Source organism: Colletotrichum orchidophilum (assembly GCF_001831195.1).
Source record: "Colletotrichum orchidophilum strain IMI 309357 chromosome Unknown Scaffold_43.1, whole genome shotgun sequence".
NCBI lineage: Eukaryota > Fungi > Ascomycota > Sordariomycetes > Glomerellales > Glomerellaceae > Colletotrichum > Colletotrichum orchidophilum.
Window position 1 is genome coordinate 35,042 of NW_019172999.1, and position 24,271 is coordinate 59,312.

At 51.5% G+C, this 24,271-nt stretch overlaps 8 protein-coding genes across 8 annotated transcripts; 7 read left to right on the forward strand and 1 right to left on the reverse strand.

Moving 5' to 3' along the window:
* Positions 1–182: 182 nt before the first annotated feature.
* On the forward strand, positions 183–2,510 carry CORC01_05950 (uncharacterized protein; the record flags this gene model as incomplete). Its single annotated transcript, XM_022617592.1, has 1 exon — positions 183–2,510. The coding sequence occupies one exon, from the start codon at positions 183–185 to the stop codon at positions 2,508–2,510; it is 2,328 nt and encodes a 775-aa protein (XP_022475833.1).
* Positions 2,511–5,157: 2,647 nt separating this feature from the next.
* Positions 5,158–7,238, forward strand: CORC01_05951 (uncharacterized protein; the record flags this gene model as incomplete). The annotated part of the gene is made up of 2 exons (XM_022617593.1): positions 5,158–6,553; positions 6,694–7,238. The coding sequence occupies 2 exons, from the start codon at positions 5,158–5,160 to the stop codon at positions 7,236–7,238; spliced, it is 1,941 nt and encodes a 646-aa protein (XP_022475834.1).
* Positions 7,239–9,403: 2,165 nt separating this feature from the next.
* CORC01_05952 (uncharacterized protein) lies at positions 9,404–10,339 on the reverse strand (the record flags this gene model as incomplete). The annotated part of the gene is made up of 1 exon (XM_022617594.1): positions 9,404–10,339. The coding sequence occupies one exon, from the start codon at positions 10,337–10,339 to the stop codon at positions 9,404–9,406; it is 936 nt and encodes a 311-aa protein (XP_022475835.1).
* A 449-nt stretch (positions 10,340–10,788) lies between these two features.
* On the forward strand, positions 10,789–11,896 carry CORC01_05953 (uncharacterized protein; the record flags this gene model as incomplete). Its single annotated transcript, XM_022617595.1, has 3 exons — positions 10,789–11,131; positions 11,192–11,585; positions 11,653–11,896. The coding sequence occupies 3 exons, from the start codon at positions 10,789–10,791 to the stop codon at positions 11,894–11,896; spliced, it is 981 nt and encodes a 326-aa protein (XP_022475836.1).
* A 2,052-nt stretch (positions 11,897–13,948) lies between these two features.
* CORC01_05954 (retinol dehydrogenase) lies at positions 13,949–14,866 on the forward strand (the record flags this gene model as incomplete). The annotated part of the gene is made up of 1 exon (XM_022617596.1): positions 13,949–14,866. The coding sequence occupies one exon, from the start codon at positions 13,949–13,951 to the stop codon at positions 14,864–14,866; it is 918 nt and encodes a 305-aa protein (XP_022475837.1).
* Positions 14,867–15,826: 960 nt separating this feature from the next.
* CORC01_05955 (uncharacterized protein) lies at positions 15,827–17,768 on the forward strand (the record flags this gene model as incomplete). Its single annotated transcript, XM_022617597.1, has 3 exons — positions 15,827–16,048; positions 16,099–17,098; positions 17,188–17,768. 3 exons carry the CDS (start codon positions 15,827–15,829, stop codon positions 17,766–17,768), a joined length of 1,803 nt encoding a protein of 600 aa, XP_022475838.1.
* A 731-nt stretch (positions 17,769–18,499) lies between these two features.
* Positions 18,500–18,706, forward strand: CORC01_05956 (uncharacterized protein; the record flags this gene model as incomplete). The annotated part of the gene is made up of 1 exon (XM_022617598.1): positions 18,500–18,706. One exon carries the CDS (start codon positions 18,500–18,502, stop codon positions 18,704–18,706), a length of 207 nt encoding a protein of 68 aa, XP_022475839.1.
* Positions 18,707–20,344: 1,638 nt separating this feature from the next.
* On the forward strand, positions 20,345–23,946 carry CORC01_05957 (uncharacterized protein; the record flags this gene model as incomplete). Its single annotated transcript, XM_022617599.1, has 7 exons — positions 20,345–20,497; positions 20,567–21,051; positions 21,133–21,197; positions 21,300–21,730; positions 23,183–23,344; positions 23,408–23,687; positions 23,786–23,946. The coding sequence occupies 7 exons, from the start codon at positions 20,345–20,347 to the stop codon at positions 23,944–23,946; spliced, it is 1,737 nt and encodes a 578-aa protein (XP_022475840.1).
* Positions 23,947–24,271: the final 325 nt, after the last annotated feature.

Genomic DNA, 24,271 nt, shown 5'->3' on the forward strand with positions numbered 1-24,271 from the left:
TGCAGGCGCTTCACGACTTAACGACCGTCAATGGACCTCCTGAGATACCACTAGACTTCTGCTTGCTTTATCAACCTGAGCGAGACTCCAGGTCTCCAACAGAGCTCCAGAGCTCTACTTCAAGCATTGGGCATTTCCCGTCCGCAGCACCACTCTCCACCAAGAGGTGAGGTCCGCTCGATATGAGCGCTCCTCCTCCGCCCCCGCCCCATGGCGAGGCACCCAAAACCACTGCGGGCTCTCCTCCTCCTGGCAGTGGCCTGGGCCCCGGCAATTACGACATATTCGTCATTCCTCAGCGTGACAAGGGCGGCGGATTCATCTACTTGCCCTCCTTGGCACCCAACGGCCCTAGCTTTGCCGCTGGCTTCGCCTGCGCTCTTGTCCTCGTCGTCATGTTCCAGAGCATGGCGCCTGCCTTTAAGGCATGGTGGTTTACCTACCAAGGCATGGGAAACATGGGGATGGCCCTGCTTGTGATAGCCGTCGGCGTAGGAGCGTGGGCTTGGGGAAAGTCGCAAAACCAGGGTGCTTCTACGAGTAACGGCTCGAATGGCTACCGCCCTGGTCCCGGTGGCTTTGGCTCAGGCGCCAACTTCAACAGCAGCTACGCGAATGCTGGCCCGCCTCCGCCTCCGCCGCCTCACGGCAACCAGTATAACGGCCCTCCCCCGAATAGCCCGCCGCCCAACCACGGCGCGGGAAACGGCGGGCCTAGATCTCAATGGCAAGAGCGACCTCAGCCTCCACCCCCTCAGGAACCTGAAACTGAACCTGAGCCAGAGCCGGAACCTCGGAAACCAGATCCTCCTCCGAAACCAAAACCTGATCCGTCGAAGAACACCTGGGAGAAGGCACGGGAGGAGACGAAGAAGCGCGAACAGGAGCGTAAGGCCAAGGAGGAGGAAGAGCGCCGCAAAGCAGAGATGACACGGAAGCTGAGAGAGTTCCGCGAAAGAGAAGCTCGAGAACGAGCAAGGAGGGAGAAGGAGGAACGCGAAAGACGAGAGAAACTGGAGCAAGAGATACGTGAAAAGGAAGATTTGAAACAAAAACTTGAAAAGGAGCGTCAAGAAAGAGAGAAACTCCAGCGCGAAAAGGAAAAGGCAGAAGAGGAAGCCAAAGCCGCCAGAGAACGTGAAGCAAAGGAAGCAAAGGAGCGAGAAGTCAAGGCCAATAAGGAGAAGGAGGACAAGGCACGCGAAGAGGCCCGTAAGAAGGAGGCAGCCGAAGCCGCCGCCCGCAAAGCCCGTGTCGAGGCGCAACTGGAAGCCTTTCGAAAAGCGAAGAGGGAGCGCGAGGAAGCAGAAAAGGCAAAGAAGGATCGCGAAGAGGCAGAAAAGGCCAAGAAGCTGGCCGAGGAGGAAGCAGCCCGCAAAGCCAAAGAGGAAGCAGCACGCAAGGCCAAGGAGGCCGAAGAAGCCGAGAAGGCTCGCAAGGGAAGTAGCTATGCCTACTCGTCCGGCGAGAAGACGAGTATGTGGCCGAACGGCCGACCCCCCGCTCCCCCCACGACGGCTTCGACGCCGCCGAGACCTCCCCCTTCCGCATCGTCCGCTCCCCCGAGACCTCCCCCTTCTGCTAGCTCCATGCCACCTCCAAGGCCGGCGCCTTCCGCAGCTTCATCATCGAACACGGCCAGACAACCGCCGCGACCGTCGGCACGCACTGTTGACGAAGACCAATACTCGTATCGACCATACGACAAGCCGAGACACCGACCCGCGTCATCAGTCGGCTCCGAGTCATCGTGGGCCCCGTCGGCAACCACGACAAGAACAACGCCGCCGCCTAGCATGCGCGGCCCTTACACGACCAAGGATCCCGATAAAATTGTCATCAGAGCCGTCTACCTGTTCATGAACCAGTTCGCAAAGACGCCTGCAAGCCAGCTCATTTCGGGGTTTGGCACAGTGACCGACGGGCTCATCCTGCGAATCACGACCGAAGGTCTCTTCATCGACGACGACGTCCGCGGCGTCCCTCAGCGCGAGTGGGACGTCAAGGCTTGGACGCTAAAGCTGGTCGAGGTATGGTGCCCCCCGCACTGCTTGAATTCGAATGCTGCTTCTGCCCCTGCGATGAATTCCGCGAACCATCCTTCGGGTTTGTTTCAAAAGATGGCGAATCAGCGAGCCCGTACGGCGGACCGGGGAGCCACCAAGACGCTCACGGGCGACGAAGCCGATGCCTACCTGACCGAAATGTTGCGTGCTTGCAAGAGTTGCTGTCGTCTTGGCTTGTGCGACACGAAATTCAAAGATACTAACATTGCATCTTCGTCCGGACAGACTGGAGAGTGGAAGACAAAGAGCCTGCACGTGCTGCGCGCAACAGTCCGAGACCAAGAAGGCAAGCGATACATGTTTGTCTTGGATGAAGAGGAAGCCTGGAAGGTAGCGGTGGGCGTGCAGCGGTTGCGTAAGGGCACCCAGGTGCGCTCGCTGGGTGTCAGCGGCATGAGCGCGTCCGATGCGCGCAATACGCTCGAGACTCTCGGCTGGTCATGAGGCGGTTTGCTTCGGACTATTTTGGTGCGAACTCCGATTCGAGTCTATACCTTGTGTTATGGGCGATTTGAGTCCGCCTTTGTCGATATCATAATGCGCGTGGCCGGGAGATGGAAAGTCGGCAACGGACAGGCAGGCAAGGTTGTTCTTTCTTATACAACACTGTTGAGGGGTCGATTCGATGAGGGAATGTGCCAGTTGCGTTGGCATTTTCGGTTTACGTGGAATTTGGTTGCATAGCAGAGCGCGGAACGGTCAAACATTCCAGGAAAAGCTGGGACAAAAACATTGTCAAGTGATCTTTCAACAGCATTGATGGCCCGGCTAGGCACATCCCAGGATACCTCAAGTTGTCGAACACTCCACGCACCTCTCAGCCTGACGACCCTACCTACCCACGGGGTTAGCAGTGCGGAAGATGCCGATGAGTTTTGACTAATGACGATACGACTTTAAGTTTTCAATGACTAATTGTTTGATGTTGCAAAGTGAAGAAACTAGTGCCAACGTCTTTGAGGACTGTCAAACACGAATAATGAGGTTGTCAACTGGAGTCGAACCGGAACACCGACCGGATTGAGAGTAATTATAGGCAGGGCCTATCTTGCCGCTGGGGGCTGGGATATTCCTTGCGGGACTTATCTCGCCTTTCCAAGTCGCTCCGGGATCAGCTCTGAATACTTTGCACAGCGATTCTAGGCGGAAGAAAGATTTGTCGGAAAATGAGCAGTCTATGACTGGCCCTCCTTGCCAACAGTTCTTCTTCACTCAACTCCAACAAGCGGGAGATACTGAACAGTACATAGCATGCCCCACGTCACGTAAACATATTGAGTAATGGTTCGGGCGAGCCGTCTAATTGTAGACTTTTTCTTGCCTTATCTTTTATCTCTCTGTCTGATGGGCCGACGGATAGTTCTTCAACGATCGGTGAGCGCCTCCCGGCAGTAGAGCCCCGCAAACTGCAGAGTGCCCTCCGTATCGCTATCGGCATTTGCAATCACTAAACCCCCACTTGGACACTGCAAAACAAAAGCCGACGCAGGGAAGCAAGACTGGATGGAGTCTGGAGGTATTGGAGATGAGGGAGAGGGGGGCGTCTCTCTGCAGTGGCAGTCGGCCAAGGGCATGACCGACTCCGACTCGTCATAAATCTTGGCCGCATCCAATCTGCCTCGCCCAGCAGTGTCGTCGGTCTTGCTCATCTGCCTGTCGAAGCTAGAGTGCAAGTGGCGTAGTCTACTACAGCCTCGAGAAACGATTCACGCATGGACCTTGGTTTAAAGCTATCAAGGTTTAGACCTAGATCCAACAGCTGTTTATGGTTTTGGGTGTCGGATCGGTTCCGACAGAGTTTATCGGCTCACAGGAGAGACACGAGGACGATGACATGGTGTGTCCTTATTATTATTCGGGGGAGGGGTGTGGGGGGTGGGGGGACCGCCGTGCCGGGAATCTTGCGTTCGCCGAGCTCGCTCTTGAGTCTTGGGTTTCTGTTCCCCAGCTTATGACGTCCCACGATGAGATGGGACTCAAGCTGCTGCTCCTTTACTTTCAGGTATTCGCATGTCCACCGAATCTTTCTATGTTGTAATGGTGAAATGCAACTGTCAGTACCAGGTTCTATGCGGGGCCAGCCACGGCCGACAACTTCGGCTTTGGCTTAAAAATGCTCGGGGCCCGGGGAAACTGACGCAACTCCCGACATCGGCCGTGAGTTTCTGATAATCAATTCGTGAACCGGTTCCGGCTCTCAGACTCTGCAAGCTAGCGAAATGGAATGCATGCATAGCCTCCGCGGAGTCCTATGATAAGCAGCCAGGGTTGAAAAAAAAGTATACTTAAGTAAGTATTAGGCAGTACTAATACTAATAAGTCTAGTTTTAGGGTGGACTAATACTAGGCTAGTTTAGTTTTGATATATGAATAAAATATTAATTCTAGTCTAGTATACTAATAACTTATTAATAATATTAAATATATTACGTAATCACACTTTAAAATAAGTAAATAATAATAATATAATAAATTAAATTAAAGTTTAAATAAATTATCACGTAATTATTAATTTAAATAACTTTTTATATATAATTATATAATGAAAAAACTTTAAATAGTATACTTAAGTATATTAAAGTATATTAATATTAATTTATATAAAATTAATACTTATTAATACTAGACTTAGTATTGACTTTTTGTACTAATACTAGACTTGCTTAAGTATACTTATACTAGACTAAATACTAGTAGTATTTTTTGCAACCCTGTAAACAGCCATACCCACCGAAGGGCACCCGTCAAAGTCGACCGAATCAGATAAGCCTGTCTGCATAATGAGCATTATTGCTTTCTGGCAATGGTCCTGTTTCTGGACAATTTGGACCTAACCCAGGTTCCAAGGCACGAATAGACAGAGCGCAGAGATAAACCTGCGCTGGGCAAGGAAAAGGAAATCCCTCCACCGAAGGAACCTACCGTTCAGATATGGGTAATTGGTCATCTTGATTGGAAGTTGTGCCCCAGAATGAATTCACATTCCTCATATAAGAGAGATGTCGCATCCACTACGTCCAGCAGGCTACTATGCCAGGCCAGAAACCGGCGTAGGAACTGAGACTTCAATACCCCAGCGTCACTCCTTGCGATGAAGGCATTCGCACTCTTGGCGCTCGTCGGGGCCGCCGCCGCCGAGCTCACTTCGACCGGCGCGTCCCTCAAGCTCAACGACGTCTACTACTTCGTCTCACCCTTCTCCCAGGGGAAGCCCTCAAACGGCTCTTTCAACATCAAATCCCTCCCCCGCGCCTTTGGCTTCACTCCCGTCACTGTCGTCTCCGACCCCGTGCCCCAGGACGCCCTCCAGTCCCTCTTTGCCAACTGGACGAACCAAGACGATGTCTGGCAGACCGCCTTTCTCAGCACAATCTTCCTTGCCGGACTTGACAACCCATGCCTGACCAAGGCCAGCTACGATGGCAGCAACCAGACGCAGTCCATCGTCGTACCCTTGACTAATAAACTCCCCTCGGGACCCTACTTCCTCGACACCCACACTGGCGACGTCTACCAAGCCTTCCGCCTCTACCCGGACTACGCCGGCGCCTTCTCCGAATCCCTCCTCCAGACCCCAGACAACACATTCCAGACCCTCTCCGCCCAGGTCCCCGCCTCCGCCTCTCTCACAGTCGGCGTTCCCTCCCGCCTGTACTTCACCCGCACCCCTGCAAAGCCCCTCGCCGGCGTCCGCGTAGGCGTAAAGGACATTTACGCCCTCGCCGGCGTGAAAGGCTCAAACGGCAACAGGGCCTGGTACGCCCTCTACCCCCCCGCGAAATCCACGGCACCCGCGATCCAGAACCTCCTCGATGCGGGTGCCATCATCGTGGGCTACCAGAAACCCTCGCAGTTCGCCAACGGCGAGACGGCGACGGCGGACTGGGTGGACTACCACGCCCCCTTCAACCCGCGCGGCGACGGCTACAATGATCCTTCCTCGTCCTCCTCGGGCGCGGGAGCGTCCATAGGTTCCTACCCCTGGCTCGATATTGCCGTCGGCAGCGACACGGGCGGCTCGATCCGCGGACCGTCGGCCGTGCAGGGACTGTTTGGCAACCGGCCTTCGCACGGCATCGTCGCGTTGGACGGCGTGATGCCGCTTTCGCCCACGCTCGACACGGCCGGGTTCCTGACGCGGGATCCATATGTCTGGGACGCGGCGAGCAAGGCGTTGTACGGGACCAACTATACCTCCTTGGTGGGAACCGAGGCGAAAGTGACGTATCCCAAGACCGTGTACACTGTCGACTTTCCCACCGACGACGGCGCCGCCGCGCGCATGCTGAACAAGTTTGCGGACGACCTCGTCGCTTTCCTGGGGACCGAGCTGACGGCGCTCGACTTGTCTTCCGCCTGGGCGGACTCTGGTCCGGATGCGGTGCGGAATCAGACCCTGGACGAGGTCCTTGGTCTGACCTATGCTACGCTCATTACCAAGGAGCAGACGGCGCTCGTGCGTGATCCGTTTTATGCTGATTATGCCGGTAAGCTCCATTCCTTTTTTTTATGCCTCCTTCTTTTCCCTATTCTTGCTTTTTCTTCAAAAAGAAGAACCTCCCCCCCGCAATATCTCTTTTCCCCATAGTCCCAGAAAGCACTGACTAAAACATCAAACTACTCCCAGCCGCCCACGACGGCCGCCGCCCCTTTGTCAACCCCGTCCCCCTCGCACGCTGGGGCTGGGGCGACACGCAACCCGCCACCGCCCTCGCCGACGCAAAGGCAAACAAGACCCTCTTCATGGACTGGTTCAACACCGAGATCCTCCCCCCAGCCACGGCCGTCTCCAACGTCTCGTCGTCCGCGTGCACCTCGGGCCTCCTCCTCTACGTCGGCTCCTCTGGCCGCGCGAGCCCGCGCAACAGGTACCCGACGAACACGACCCCGACCGTGCCGTTGGGCTTCTCCAACGGGCGGCTGAGCGTCTTGAGCGGCGCGCCGGATCACGTCTTTCCGCTGGGCGAGGTTGGGAGCGTGAGTTCCGTGACGAATGCTACCGAGATGTTGCCTGTTACTGTGGATGTCATGGCGGCTAAGGGGTGTGATGGGATCATTATCAGGCTTGCGCAGGATCTGGTGGGTGCTGGGATTTTGAAGGTTCCCCTGGCGGGTGGCACGCTTGCTGGGGGGGAGGTTTTGTTGAGGAGGGATATTGAGGAGTGGCTTTGAGGGGGATCAAAGGTTTTTAAGACGGTGAGTGGAAAGGGGTTTGGAAGATGATGTAAATAATGTAGATGATGTAGACGATGATGCCCTACCTATCTCCCAGTAATAATGATAATGGATGATGGATACTTACACGGAACGATATTCTTTGAGGAAAAGTTTTTTGAAGACGTTGCCTTTGGATTTAGATGGCTCAAGTATCGGTTGTCTCTGGGTAGCTACGTATTCCAAGGACTAAACCTAATGCCTTTGCCGCGATCCAGGGATATGGCTCAAAGTCGGCGTGACGCAAACAGTATATCAAGAGAGAGAAGGAGAGAGTGTGGACGCGCCAACTACACAAAACTCCGCAGGGTTTCAACTCTCGACAGTGACGGTACCGGCCACGCTCTCCATAGAAGTTGGAGCTCACAAAGGTATTTGGCGAACGCTGTATGCTTGGAAGAAAGAAGACCGTGCTGATCTTGATCAGTGCCTGTTACAGAGACCGAGAGACACAACCGCGGCCAACCTGCCAATATACCGTGGATAGAAGAGGGACAATGCTAAATGCTTAATTATAAGGCATCATCAACATTGAGAATTATCTTGATGTTTTGTTGTTGTCGGTATAGAACGAAGCAGGTTCGCGCTCCTTCTAGATTAGAAGAGTAAAGTTAATTTAGGTACAGTTCCCTCCAAGCTCCACTATGCTAGGGGACGACTTCAAGTCTTTGCGACTACGAATATGATCTACCTACCCGCCTCCGTTGTTATTTCTTCTGCATTAGAGCAGTCGACCTAGTCTTTTTGTGGTGCAATTACCTGTTTGAATAGTTTGCGCACTTGTCCCTATTCAGCAAGGTCGCATCTTGTCCACCTTGCTCACCAAAGGTCAGAAAGAGAGAGATATGGCCGCACTTGGATCTCAAATTGATGCCTCAGACTATGAATGCTTGTCGGGAAGTTTACTTACATCAATACCAGCAGTTGATGGTGTCTAGACGGCCAAGTTAGTTTTGCAGTCCAAGTTACCAGCTGCCATTATGCATAAAGTACCTTATGAGAGGCACTAGCACCATTTGACGCCCCGTGAATGAATTACTGTTCATCCTGACTAGGTGGCTCACTAGGCATCTTCAGCATACCCACACAGAGACACTGAGACATCGTTGATCGGCAACAGTTACGGATGAAATATTTGTGTCACCCGACAAAGATCACCTCACCAACTAGCGCAGGTTTCGAACCACAAGTTCTAGACTATAATGAAGGGGGGAATATTTTGATTGGGAACTTGGCCAAGTCTGTTCGACTGTTTTCATACTAGTTCCAGCTAACTCACGGACGCTAGGTACAGACCTCTCACGACCTCACGTGCTCGATCAAGACGAAAAGTTTTCGTTGCGTCGAAAGAGCCTGGACTATATATCTCCCCAGGTATTGGCATAAGCCCACAGACACGTGGTGTTGCATTGAGAAGCGCATGGTCAATAAAAACCCGCCATCATATTTCCTTCGGTGGGAAGCAATGGCGTCGAGAAGTAGTGCATCCTTGTCTGATTGCCGAAAAAAACTAGCATCGCTGATATCAGCCAAGCCGAAGACTCCCAGCGTCCTGCCCACAGGCTAGGCCGACAAGAAATGTTGGAAGGACAACGTCCTTGGATGGGCTCTCACAGTCAATGTTGGTGTTGCCCTTGGCTCTCAGAACATCTCTGTTGGTAGCTATGTTTCAGCTTGTTCTATTGCTGAATATCTCATTGTCGGTGTTGAGTAAGGTACTCGTAACAATGATAGTGTGATGGCCAGATCAGGGATGGAGGTGTAGCAGCGTCGGACGACTGTGATATGCTTTGCAAGGGCAACACCGCTAAGTATTTCGGTGAAAACAATCGTCTCAACATATATGCGTCGAATCCTCTGACTTTTCCAGTCACCACAACGTCTTCTTCCACCTCTTCGACGACCTCGATAAGCTTCACTTCACAACCTACTTTAACGTCAGTCTCGTCAACATCTTCATCTACCTCGAGCTCTTCTACGCTCTCTGAAGCTTCAACGACCTCTACAGCATCTTCGACTACCTCCTTCACCTCATCTTGGAACCCGTGAACAATCTCTGGCTAAGAGACTTCGGCGCCATAAACTTTGATGTTTCCAAGTGTTCTCAAAATTTGATAGAAATTTCAATTTCGAGCTGATTCCGTATTGAGTACACGTCTAAGAAACTCTTTTTGCCCAGCAATATTCTTCTCGAACGCGATGCCTCCATTATACAAGTCAAAATGCCCCCCGTCAACCCTCAACGCTTCTCCAAACGGAGCACGTTTAACGCAATCCTCGGCAGCACTCAATGATGCTTCATGATCCCAGGTGGGAAGAACGACCAGGTACGGGCGAGCACTCTTATGAATATTTAACAGCGGTCGAGACATCATGATGTTCAGAAGAGACCGTCCTGCAATAACATTTGGCCAGTCGCGCCCGTCGTCAGGTGCCAAACGCGTCCAGCCCTCGTAAGCTTCTTGAGATGCCATAACGGCTGTAGAAGACCCGTCGCTAATGAGGTTGACGTACCTCGGGTCCTTGGTCCCCAGGACGTACAATCCGATGATATCAGCAGCAGCCGTCGTCGCAAGTCTCAAGGACCGCAGCAGCGGTATCTGCATCACACCAGCTAACCCGTCAACCAGCGGACACTGCGCTATACCGGCCGCCAGTTCGTGGTCTTCGGCCAAGAGAGCCGTGGTGTGCATGCCGCCAAAGCTGCTCCCCCAAGCAACGATGCGCGCAGTGTCGACCCACGTTATTTGTTCCGGCTCTCGGACCCACTTGATGACATCGCGGAAATCGTGCAGCTCGTGTCCGACGTCGAGCACGTTGCGCGGGAAGCCCTCGCTGTCGCCGAAGCCAAGGTAGTCGAATGTGACGGCGGCGTAGCCCTCGGCGGTGAAGTGACTTGCAAAAGGGGCCAGGCCGGCGGCCTTGATGGCGCCGATGCCATGGCCCATGACAATGACAGGTGCAGGCTGCTTCAATCCATCAGGTTTGTAGATTGAAACAGCAATCTTTTGGCCATTCCGGCTCGATGTGATGAACCGATCTTCGATCGTGAATCCCATGTTGACTTCGTATGAAGCGTCGCGAAGATGGAAACAGCCCTCAAGAAGACTCTATTTATATGAGTTGCTGCCTAGTTCTATTCAACTCAGTACTCGTTCGGTTGTGTGATCATTAATCTGTTGCTCGATACACCCCGACAGCGAATGGCAGCTGCGGGCTTCTGAATACAGGAGCGTCGCACGTTCATCTGCACGGACTAAATTGAGTAAATTAAGCCTCGGCACATGATGCGGAGATGCTGTCATTGCTACACAGTGACGGAACTATCCTGATCTTAAGTGGACGTTGTAATTGCGGGGAAGCATCAGCCGGAGAACGTTGGATACCCACCGGTTTTGCTGTACATCCGCCGGTCCGGCGACTATAGTGTTGAAAGTGCCCGGCGAGTAGCGTCAGGCGTTCGTGGTCTCGAATCCTTCCTCTTCACTCTTGGGGAACTCCAGCAGCAATGGCTTCCCCACTAACCCAGTCACCTGCGACTTTGTCTGGTAAACTGGTCGAGCTGATACGCAGCTTCAAAACGCCAGGCATTTTGAAGCTGGTCTTTCGGCGTGGCTGGCCCAGATTTGTGCTGTCTCTTTTGCTCGGGGTAGTTGCGCTTCGGAAAACCAACAGTCTCCTGAGCCAAGCCACTCTCAACAATTTTACCCAAGACAAGTATGACTGGCGAAGGGAGTTGGTGGTGGTTACCGGTGGATCCGGCGGCCTTGGGGACAGGTTGGTGCGCAAGCTGGCCAAGAACTGCATCAAAGTGATCAGCCTAGATGTTGTTCCCCCAAGAACGCCTCTACGTAAGTCTTCCGCGATTCTGACCCATCTCAGGTGACGATTGCCGCTAACTTTACGACCAGCATCGAACTCCTACTTCTATGAAGTAGACATCACGTCAAGCAAGTCTATCAAAGAGGTAGCAGGCCGAATGCGCCGAGACCACGGCGATCCTACGGTCCTGGTGAACAATGCAGGAGTCATGAAAATAGCCTCGATTCTTGACGAGACGGAAGAGCAGATTCGTAATGTTTTTGACGTCAACATCATTGCCAGCTTTCTCTTGATCAAGGAATTCTTACCGTCGATGATCCACAACAACCATGGCCACGTGGTCACAGTCGCGAGCATGGCAAGCTTCGTGACCGGGGTCAACAACGTGGACTACTCATGCTCCAAGACAGGCGCGCTGGCTCTTCATGAGGGGCTGGGTCAGGAGCTGAGACACCGATATAAAGCACCAAGAGTGCGCACGAGGTGAGACTGAGAGAGAGCGATCACCTAGTACTAGAGCTTCCGAAAACTAACTCTGGCTTGTGCATAGCATCATTCATCCAACTTACATCAAAACAGCTTTGATCGAAAAGGTACACAGCTTGGGTCCCTTCAAATCAAAGATGCTTGAGCCGGAGCCTGTCGTGGATACCATCTTCAAGCAAATTGTCTCCGGCCGCAGTGGCCATGTTTACTTGCCAGGGGAATATGCCAGAGCAGCAGGACTACGGTCTTGGCCTCACTGGCTCCAAGAAACCCTCAGGAATGCGCAGAAGGATACACTATTGCATTAGTCCTAGACACGGATGTTTGGATTTGTAAGTCGGCCTTTAACGATTGAATGAACAATAGCTCAAAGACTTGCACATTCTCCTGACGGTCTTACTCGACTCACTAGTTTGCCGGTGTGCCTGGGGAAAGTAATACAATTCTTGGATTAACTGCCAGCTTTCAGGCTAGATAGGTACATAATACTCGAAGCAAAACAGTCTCAGTTGTCGCAAGGATATTTGGCCCAAACCCGACTTGCTATACTTCGTGTTTCACGTCAATGACTAGCACCTTGTGTAGCAGTCTCATTTCGCAATTGCACCGGCGTTTGATACGACTTGAAACTTCTCACCGTGGCGTCCTTTGCGAATATCTCATAAAGCTCTTCGTAGGACAGACCGCCAGTTTCGGGCTGGAAGAGCTTGAGATAAACTAGGCAAAAGAATCACAGGCCACCAAAGATGAAATCAATGTTGGCGCCGAAGTTGGCCTTCAAGTTGAACATGTATGATATGACAAACTGCCACATGTCGTTGGTAGGGCTTTACAATGCGTATCTGATAGCGACAGTCTTAGCTCTCAAGCTACAAGTCAAAACTTCGACAAGCGAAGAAAAGTCGGTTGATCCAATGGAGACCGGAGACGTTGTACTACCAGCTTTAGATGAGAATGAAAGCAACGGTTCCTTTGGCCATGGGCTGGCTGGTGCCCACTCTTAACCCGCATGTGATCAAGAGGAACACTGTAAGGATAGCCAGACCGTACAATGTAAGGTTCTGTCGGCCAGTTTGTCGACTATAGCAGCAGCCACCAAACTACCGACAATGGATACAACGGGTTGAGCGATCTGAAGTTGGTGGCTCATTGAATTAGAGTAACCAGCGAGTTGGGAGTAGTGTAGTCAACTGTTAGTACAGTTGCCTTTAATCTTAATGGAGTTCTATGCCTTCAAGGCATAGCCAAATCTAACAAGGAGACGGATTACTGACAAGTGAAATAACTGGTGACAACTTCAATTCTATTGAAACTCTGGATGCATATGTGCACGATACTGATAATGGTTCTCCTCAGATTTGACGTCTTGAAGCACTCCAAGCAGGTCTGGTTTCTTTCGATGCAACGGAGAGTTACAATGCTGATAGTGACAAACTCAACTTCAAATGGCGCCAATACCGCGAGCCCAGCTCGTTTCAGATATGTCTTACGCTGGAGGTGTCTGCCATTCAGATTAAGGCTTTAAATGATGACGCAAGTAAGGTGGAAGCCAAGATTCCACCTGCGGAGAAATCCTGCATTGTGGTCAGGCAAAAACTTCTCCAGGAGCGAGGTCTCTCGCTGCACTTGATACTCGACATTACGGATAGCGGCTCACCTGATTTTATAAGCTATTTCAGGGTGATCATACAGCCTATCGATAGAGACTTCGCCTCTAGAAAGTAGAAAGTAGGTATCTGTTAAGGCGGAATTCGCAGTCGAAGATTACGAAGGTTAGGAAATGAGGTATTTCGCTATTTTGACTGGTCATCATACGAGTTCCAATAAATCATTAATAAGAGCTCTTTGAGAATCATGGGACCATTCCCAAAGCGTGAAAGTGTGGGTAATAAAAGTACCCTTTTGTAGTCAGAGACTCAGAGAGGGTATGAGTTTTGCAACCGAGTTCAACCGAGGAGTAGAATTTGTCTGCCTAATTTAGAAGAACATTATACGCTTTATGACACAAATATTTGATTGCTTACTGATCTGGAGACGTAGAGCCGTAGCTCAAACGGCGTAGGCCCGGCTTACTCCGGCCGATGACTGCGCCACAGAGGTCGCCAAGATGCCGGACCGGGGCCCACCTTCTCCGCAAGTCCGCACACGGGTTTCGGGCTCCGCCGGCTTTTAGAAAACTAAGTTTCAGCCAACCCCGCTTGGGTCTAGGCGTAATTACGTCTTCGCCCTTGCTCCCTCCTGAAGAGGGGCCTCGGGGGAACATTTCGACTATCTTAGCATCCTCGACAAGCCCAATAAGCTACTCTTCTTGCCATCTGCACATTGATAAACCACATCACTGAATTTCACATATCAACACAATGGTGCGCTTCGATACAGCTAAGGATATTCCTGACCTCTCAGGCAAGATCATCCTCGTCACTGGAGGCAACATCGGTCTCGGCAAGGAGACAATCACCCAGCTTAGCAAGCACAAGCCTGCCCACATCTACCTCGGAGCCAGAAATGAGTCCAAAGCTTTGGCCGCGATTGAGGACATCCAGAAGACAGTGCCAGACGCGGCCCCCATCTCGTTTCTCGAGGTCGACCTGACGTCATTCGAGAGCATCAAGCGCGCTGCCAAGGAATTCCAGTCAAAATCGCAGCTCCTTCATATCCTCATAAACAATGCCGGCATCATGGCCTGGCCGCCCGGCGTAACCAAGGAGGGCTATGAGATCCAGTTTGGCACAAACCACATGGGCCACGCTCTCCTCACCAAGCTCCTCCTGCCGACGCTGCAGCACACCGCCAAAGTCGGCCTCGACAAGGATGTGCGCATCATCTCGCTCTCCTCGGCGGCTGAGAACTGGGTTCCAAGCGACCTCTACAACTTTGACGACTTCAAGACCGATATGGCCTCGACGAGTACCTGGGCGCGCTACGGCGCCTCCAAGGTGGCCAACATTCACCACTCCAAGGCCCTCGCCAAGCGGTATCCTGAGATTCGCTGCATTTCGCTCCACCCCGGGGCTGTTAACACGAACCTCATCAGCGGCCCAGTAGCCAGCTGGCCTCTCGTCAAACCAATCGTGGGCATCGTCACTTGGCTGGTGTCGACCCCCGTCTCAAAGGGTGCTCTGAACCAGCTGTGGGCCTCGGTCAGTCCGGATGCCGAGACTGGTGTGTTCTACTGGCCAGTGGGTGTGAAGGGCAAAGACTCCAAGAACGCGTTGAATGAGGAGCTCGCAGAGAGCTTGTGGAATTGGACGGAGAAAGAGCTGGAGCCCTACGCTTGAGGTCGCATCAAGGCATGCGAGCTCAGTTCGAGGAACGCTATTGAGGGGATTTTCCTGTAAAACCATGTCCATTTCAAGTATGAAACATGTAATGCCGCTGAACCAATTGAACAATATTCGATTCGTCGTATTCTGATAGAAAAGCCTCCTCTCACTCTTCAGCCCGCCACTTCACAGGCACGCAGGGAATCCATTGGACCCTTCCTACCGCTGAAAATATCTACCATACATGATCGCCTCACTAGTCCGCAGCTAAAACTGGCAGTCTTGACAACCCGACATAGAACTGATAGGACACGCCGAAGCGTTACTCGATCCAGAGCATGGGACCCTATTAGGGACGTGAGGCTGTTGGTACTATCGAAGGCCGCAGACCACCCCTGTTCGGTCCCGGTTCCAGAACCACTGGCGCGGTGCTGCTTGTTGGAGTCCAGACCTTGCCCAACCCACCTGCCGGGGTTCCCAATTGGTTTGGTGATTGTCCGGAAGTCTTTTATCCCCGTATTCATTCGTAGACCTGCCGCAGAGATACCCGATTCGGGTTTCTTCAGCTCTCCCAGAAATGGACAAGTTGGGCCTTGCCACCCAAACGGCACTTGTTTCTCGGCTTGCGTCCTGATTTGGCTGCTTACCGCAAGAATAGGGACACTACACTGGTTCGCGACCGAAATCTGATTATTGCAGTAAATCCATGGAATTCCCGGGTAGGCAAGAAGCTGACTTTCACCTTAAACTTTGCGGGTCCTGGGCTGTGGTCTATCGTCAGCATGGAGGACTAAAATGGCAATTCAGCCGAGCTTGAGGATCGCAATGCGGTCACAAGACGCATTAGTATCCATCAGTCGGTAGTACGACATTTTCCACAAAAATTGTATAAGATCGAAGACAAGTCCTGTCGTGAGGTAAGTAATGACAATAGCCTCACTATCAACTCAAACCCAAAACCAGTTAATATCAACAATGGCCGATCAGCAAGAGCCCATCGTCACACCAGCCAGCGGCTATGAGTCATTCATCTACATTTACAACAAGACAAAAGTGGACTTTGCACTTGATCGTTCAAAGGCCATTCTCGGCTCTTGGGCCAAAGGATGCCCCCCAAACACCATCAAGGCTGGGGGCGAAGCCTTAGTTCAACTGAACGATAGCTTTGGTACGAGAACGGCGTTTCTTGAACTACGGGTAATTATCGCGAGCTAATACGAAGAAACATAGGCTTCTCGGGTAGTCAGGGAGAGGTTGTGTACGAGCTGTACCACCCTTCAGACCCTGACACTCCCCTCTCATTCAACGTCGAGTTCTGCGATCCTTACGGCAAATGGAACGATAACTACCTGCGGACAAAGTCGAGTAATCCCAAGTTGGTCTCTTGCCAAGTGTTGGACTACCCCCTTACTGGCCACCCCTTTACAGGTATTTCCCTCTCAGAATCCGTACCGTCCATGCCATTGTTAATGGACTGCCCAGGCCATGTCGAGGTATACTTGGCCGAGAATTCAGCCAGCGATAAGGTGTTCTCTGGTGAAGACCTGGTGACACAAGTCGCGCCTCGCGCCAACAGCGACGTCCGCGCAGCCTTCGAAATCGGGTTCAACGGCCCATTCGGCATCAAGATCCGAGATCCAGTCCATGAAGACATCGCCATCGCCGCCTTCATCACATCCAAGATTCGCTTTCCAAAGGGAACCGAGTACACCAACCTCGATGCTACCCAGTGGGAATACATGCGCGGTCTTCTTTGGAGCGACGATCCGCTGTGTCTATTGTTCAATGACTCCAGAGAGAGCAACAGCGAACTGGCGCTGGGCGACAAGTTTCTTGCCGACTTTTACGCCGGCGCACCCAGCAGTCTAACGCAAAGGAGCCACTTTGGAGACTTGCAATTCTTCCACGCAATGGCCGCCCAGTCGAACGAAGATCCGCACGATACCAAGGCAAACATGCTTTCTTGGTTGGAAATCATCTATAAGCTCGCAATCGGCGTCCAAGACGTGAGGGAGACTGACAGCCTTGCTGGCCGATTCCCAACCCGCTTCTCTAGCTCTTCTGATCCGTCCGGAGACGCAAGCCTGAGACAGCTATTCCTAGGCAGAACGCCCTCGTACCGCAAGATAAACATCTCCAAGCGCGCCTTTGGCCACTGCCTTCACATGGTCCAAGACTCGTACGCAGTCGGACACACTCTCCGTCGCCTTTCCAACTCAGGAGATCTGGACGGCAAAGATGACGAAGGTGAGATCTTACGAGCCCTACCCCGAGAATTCGCTGCTTGCTTTGCCCTTGTTCCCTATGGTCCCACACCTATCTGACTCCCGTCACAGGTTTTGTCAGATTCAAGCCCGGCAAGTTTGCCAGACTCGGGCCCATCATCACGTTCCACACCTATTCTGGCCAATCCAAGCGTCACGCGCACTACGATGAGTCCAAGCAACCCCGAAACCCGAGGGACCTCGACTCCTTCAATCACATCATCGGCGCTCGAGACGCCATCGAAAAGTCCATAAAATTGATCAACTTTTACGCGCAAAAGACAAAGTGGGAGGATGGAGTTCGTGGTTTCCTCGCCAACGAAGTGTTTGTGCTGGACCCGAATGCAACGCTCAGCAACCCTCAAGTCGATGAGAGATTTGGGTTGCCGGAGACGAGCGGTCAATCTACTCTTGAGGCCGACCGATTGGCAGACGAAGAGTATCAGCTAGGCATGGAGAGGAAGATGGCGATGCTGGAGGGCGGTCTAGCATTTGCTGAGCATGTCCCTTCTGGGAGACGACCCGGGTGTCTGGGCCAACTCCCGCACCGGTTTACAGGCTTGCTTTTCATGTTTGCGAAGTTTTTATTCGCCTTTGTTGGAATTTCCTGCGCAATTGTACTTGGACAGTACTTTTTCGGGGGTTTTATATAAGCTTCAAGCTCATTACCCAAGACATTGAGAACCGGCGTGCGGGCTATTGGGTACCATTGGCAAAACCTTTGGGGGAGCTTCTAAGCAAATTAAAGTGATTGTTCAGTCTAGCTGTTTGTTGCATCAGAGTTCTCATTTGACTACTCGAGTGGTGGTCTTTGAATGAAAATACAGTTGTTGCTAAAGTAGACTACTTGCTATAATTAATTAGCTCGGCTCGCCTTTACATGACTCTTCGAGTAGCTCCTTCCGCCAGCGCGAAATGAAGTTTATCAGCCAACTGGCCCAAACTAACAAGTCGTCTTAGTGCTTGCCCTCATTGACTCTATCAACTACATCGCTTGTGAAGACGAGCTATAAACCTACAATTGAGAGTAGGTGAAGCCTGCTCGACAGGTTAACCGCCTGTTCTTCATCACATCCTACCGGCTACTTCGAGTCACTTATTTAGCGCGTATGAATCCGTCTGCTTGCTTATGCAACTTGAGAGAAATGAGAGAACGAATGCAGCGCATCTGGATAAACCTTACGAACCTCGATGCAACTATAAATTCAACAACGAATAATTGGTTAATCTCGTACTCAGATATCTTCTCATTGTGCTAAGCAACATACATCACCCTAAATCACCCGACATCATCCCGTTTTTATTGAATAATTTTACTACTGTCAGTAAGAATTCCTTCGCCGCATGTTGTACTCTTATCCCCACACCATTCTCTTATAGCAACATGAAACTCTTGCTACTCAGCATCCTAGCTTCTCTTGTGAGCGCTGATATCAACACTACAAACATTTGGTCGGCACCTTACATTTCAACCAAGTGCAACGGCAAAGATGCATCCCAGTTTCCCTCAAATAGAATTTTCTTTCTATTAGTGATGGAATTTGGGATCATGGGACGGCTTGTGGTCGGCAGTACTTGGTACGATGTCTAGTGCAAGTACAAGTTAGCGGCCCCATCGTAGGCTAGACTGTCGGATTGGAAGCCCAATTCGACCTCGAGTCAGCACCAGCGCAGGGGCCATCTGAGGGTCTCTATATCAGCGTTTGACCGGCGATCCAACCAACGGTTGGAACCTCTCTTTTCCACTTCACGCAGAGATCAATACAAGAGTAATTGGCCCTTCGTCACCACGGTTCGATCGAACAAATCACCCTGTGATTACGTAAACCAACATAGACTTCTCCCCCCACACATACACGCACGAGAGAAATCAAACAGACAGTCAGCCTGCCCCTAGGCAGTAAGATATCACACTCCTTTCTTTTGAGAGGTTAGTCGCTTGCCGTATTGGGGCTCCGAGCTTGACCAGATGATCTTATCTTGCCGCAAGATCAGCAATCCACACGAGTCCACATGCACCAAGACGAAACTGATAACCGAGAAAGATCTATTCGGCAAGAGCAGCATTGCTGTGAGAAATGACAAATGATCACGAAAAGGTGCGTGGATGTTACTTTGGGTGTGAATCCCTGCTAAGTCCATGCCATCAGCGGACGCTGCTAAAGGATTGGACAGTCCAGGGTTCGGATGTGGTACACCATGTCTTCGCTGTGGAGATTGCAATGCATCATCTTTCGGCAATTCTGAGATATGTGGACACCATGATCCCCTTCAAACCGGCACTACCGTGAACACAAAAGGTTTTTTGAGAAGCTATTTTCGAGGCTAAGAAGTGTACATGTCCAGAATCGTCCGCCATATAGTTACCTATAAACAAAGCCCTTTGATATTCTGGTACATGGGTAGAGCCGGGGAAGAGGGCAGAAATCTTCACCAGCGTGTGGTCATCAAGCAAACACAGTAGCGAGCCATAGACTCGCTCTTGGACCTCCTCGTCAGATCGACTCCCAGTTACCTCTCGGTCTTTTAGTCGACAATATGGATGGCCGCCATCCGTACTGTCTCCTAACGTGACCGATAAGGGTCATTGTTCTCGAAGCAGCGCAACGGAATCACGCTGCCAACCGCAGGCCTACTTTCCTCGCGTTGCCAGCGGAAAGGCTGACGAAATCGAGATAGTTGGGGTTTTCTGATGGCCGTTGAAATATCAGGGCTCTTGCGGGCCAGTACAATTACTTCCGTTGGATAAAATCCAATTGCCGCGCGCGTGCTTTGACGTGGTAGTGGATCCAGCTGTTAAGGCACTCCTCGTTGATAGTGACGATCTCCTCTGCCCTTTGTTTGAATTAAGACATGGGTACGCCGCAGAATCTATCCACAATATGCCTCCAGATGTCTTATTTGGGTCAATGATCGACCTGTCAAGTGGTCTCGCCCAGGGGGGGGGCACCGGAACTCAAAAAGATGAGGTCCATTCACCTGCCAAGCTCCGCTTCCTTCAAGCAAGGACTCGAACAGTCTGATTCTCCTTGCGACTCTCCAGTCTCGCTACCACCAACCGCTGGCCCCGATTGAACTTGACTCGTGAATGGGAGCAATATTGAGTGAGGGAGATGGAACCGCCGAACCTTTAATTGCCGGTAGCCCAATTGGTTTTCGAGGCCATCTCTTTTTCTGTCTTCCCATGTTGTCTCGATTTCAAGATCGACGCAAGACAGATCTGAAGATCATGATAGGACTAGGCGGCGATGCGCCCATGGCCCTGGCCGTCCTTTGGGCCTTGACGGGTCTTGCTCTGTTCTTCGTGCTGTTGCGATTATACACAAGACTTGTCGTTATTCAAGCGTATGGCGTGGACGACCATTTCTTTAACTTTGCTTTCGTGAGTGGTCTGTCTACAGAAACTGAACACAACTGTACCGCAACTATCTGTTAATGCTTTTTATTTCAGCTTCTCTTTGTCGCCTACGATGTCATGCTCACCATCTCTTCGTTCTATGGCTTTGGCAGAAACATTCTAGAGCTTGAGATGGACAACATACCGAAAGCGATTTTATACGAGGCAATCGGCAGCACAATCCTCGTCTCCGCCATCGTCGTCTCAAAGGCCTCTCTAGCATTATTCCTCCTCCGCCTCGTGAACACTCGTCTACACCAGATTCTCGTTCTTGCTCCCGTCATCATCCTATTCCTCTTCGCCTTGGTCTCCCTACTCGTCTTCTGGTTCTCGTGTACGCCAATCAACTTTCTCTGGGACCGATTGATCCCCGGCGGAAGCTGTCCCATCGACCCCGGTCCCATCTCCACGGCAGCGGGAGCTTGGAGCGTCGTTGTCGACTTTTGGTACGCCATCACGCCCTGGGCATTACTGTGGAACGTTCAGATACCGAAGAGAGAGAAACTACTCATCAATGTGAGCATGAGTTTGGGCGTCATGTAAGTCTTTCCCATGCTATTGGAAGCCCGTACCGTCGATTTAGACGCCCTAGAGTGACATGAAGTTGACGTGTATGACAGTGCTGGCGCATGCGGAATTTTGAGGGCTTTGGAGCTCAAAAACCTGAATAGCGTGAACTTTACAAGTAAGTCAACCTCGCACAAATCTGGAGCCTGTGGCTCCTCAAGCCTCAGGTCGTCTCTATACAGCCTTAAAGTATATTGGTTTTGACTTGAGCACTCAATAGAAGATACGGTTGGCCTGATAATCTGGCACGCGGCAGAACTGGCGGTTACTCTTGTCTGCATCGGAATTCCCGTGTGCCGTCCCCTTTTCAAGGGCTGGCTGAGCAAGTGGACGTCCCGAAACGGCAGTAAGCCTGGGCCATACACTGACACAACCGGATCCAACATGTGGTTCGGCCTGAAGACAATCGGCGGCACCGACTACACCGCCAGGGTTGGCTTGAAGGCCCCAGATTTGGACTTGGGAACGGCACGAAGCGGCGACGAACCAAAGGGAAGCACAACGAGATCCGCTGGAAAAGGCTTCGGTGACAATGAGAGCGCTGAGTCGATTCTGGGCCCGGACATTCGATATAACCAAGCGCGGGACACGGATATTGAGAGGTATTCCAGTGATGAGGGAAAAGGGGGAAAGCAAAATATTCATGTCTGGGTAAATTCTGAGGTAGTCGTCAAGTCGACGGCAATGGATTAAAACCTTACGGCAAATTATGCATGATTAAATATAAACGACGACGCAGCGAAAGATGGATTTATCACATGTATCAGAAAGCGTGACGATTACACAATAATCCCAAAGCCAACACATCATCGCCCCTTTCGCTCTTACGACACTTGTTACGGCGTGTTAGTTATTGCTTTGTATGGTTTAGAAAATACGTCAGACGATGCAAGGTCAACACAAATCAACCCAGAGACTCAATGACGCGGGTAAATAAGGCATTTTCTATAATTAACCTTACCTCACAAAGCACAACGCCTATGTGACACATGAGCCTTCGTGAGACCAATTAATTCTGTGAACCATTGAGTTGATTGTAGGTTTATTCTAATCTGGCACATTCTTCTCACTTCCACACACACTCTCTCTCTATTCTTCTTCTATATTTAAAACAGTCAGGAAGAATGAAGAGATTTAGACTAAACATCGATACGTCTTGCGGAGCGGCCAACAGAAAATGATCTTTGCTGGCGAGTTCCCGTTCATCAAACCTCTCTTGATTCGTCGTCATCTTTGGCTTCGTGTGATGAGCTCAAGGCCGAGGAAAAACATCATGTGTCTAGAAACCTCCCCAGTTCGGAGAGCTCTTTGAGCTCGGCTTGACGCACAAATTTGTGCTTATTCGGCCAGTTTCGACACGAATACAGCCGCGCTCAGATATTTTTGGTCTAAATGGTGACTACACCTCGGTGCCGAGAGTTTATCGGCGTAAGCCTTGCCAAGCTGATGCAGCGAAGCGGCACAGCGGAATCGATGCCGGCCACACGCCAGAATCTGCACCCCATTGCCGTTGGTCAGCTGCGGATACCATACCGCTCGATTAAAGATGCAGTTCACGCCTTTATGAGAGGTGTTCTGTTGTCGAAGACGACCGCGTCAAGGTTCCGAGGGTGAGTATCTCCATCTACTCATGCGTTGCCAATGCCGTTTGTTCTCGCAACCACAGTCTTTCCTCGATAACTCGTGGAAATCGACCACAGCCCAATTCTCGTTGCTGGGGTCCGTGCTATTGCTGAGGGCTTCATTGCTGCAAAGACACATCTCTGCTAGAAGATTGAAGAGTCTAGGCTTCAACCCGTAAATCGGATAGCGACATAAATATGCTTGTTTGCTTGGACGCAAGAGATTGTCTATCATTGAGAGGGACTTCTCAACTTCAACCACCCATAAGCAAGGAACTTCGATCCGACTTCAAAAACTACTCTGCCGGCGATAGGTGCAGCCTCGGAAATGGAGTTGTGGGACTTCATCGTCGTTGAAATGGAACGGAGTACCTGGGCCGTGAGACAATCCTCAGCGCCGGCGCCTACCGAAACCCCCAAATTCCCATGCTCTGCCGCAGATGTTCTGACAGACCACGTACTCGAGATGAAGCTCGATTAGCCCGAGGTCGCCCAGATCCTGCACGACCATTTCCTCATGCCCACGGCGTGGAAGGTCAAGAACCCCTCCCAGGACTGGACCTACGTGTCGGACAACCCGCTCTTCAAAGAATCCCAGTACGGTCTCGGCAACAAGATTGACTTCCTCGCCGCCCTCACACTTGTCAGGGAAGGACTCTTGGTGGCCATCGCCGAAGACGAGGGCGTGGTCCTGATCGACACCTAGCGGGACCCAGTAGGCATCTCGTCGGCCAACGTCCACGACCGGCCCGTCATCGATCCCACCTACCTCAGCACGGCGGTGGACAGGTACGCCGTTCGGGAGGCTTTCAAGTTCGACACCAAGCTTCTGAGAAGCGATTTGAAGCTAGTTGGTCGCGACGTTCTCGATGGCGAGCTTACGGCCGACACGCCTCTGACGGTGGCTTCCCCCCATGAGGCGTTTGCCGTACGCGCCGGCCAGGTTGACGGGCGAGTCGAGATCTCACCAGAGGTTCTTGCCATTGGTAAACACTCAGAACTGAGCTGACCTTGGACACAGATCATGCTTTCAGCTAGCGAAACGGTCGTCATGGGTACCTAGTGTCGTCAACAACAACCTCAGTGTCAAGCTCGTTGACGGGTCTGTTCGTTGCTGACTCTTTCGTCTTCCTGGTTTCCATCTCGGCCAATTTGCAAGTTTCCATGTACGCCATGACCCTTCAGGCTGCGGATATCATTGAAGAGCATGGGAGCAAGTGCTGTCAGGTCAGGACCATCTCGTGATGAGGTAACTGTGATGGTTGATGTGACGGATAACACGTCATCTGTTTCGTAAGTATCAAGAGTTGAGAAGTCAAAAGCCTCCTTCCTTCACCCTGCATTCGGCCGATACCTATCAGTATACAGCTTCTCAATGCTCCAAATAGATAGATATTGTCGAAACTTGGAGTCTGTGGTTGGTGCAGAAGGTGTTCGCATTGAATTGCTTGTAGAGCAAGTGAGGACATATTCAAATACGAGATAGACTGTGCGGGCCGGGTTCAATGCATAGGTAATAGGAAGACTCTTCGTATCTAGCTTTCCCAAGGTCTCTAGCAGCTGTGAAGCG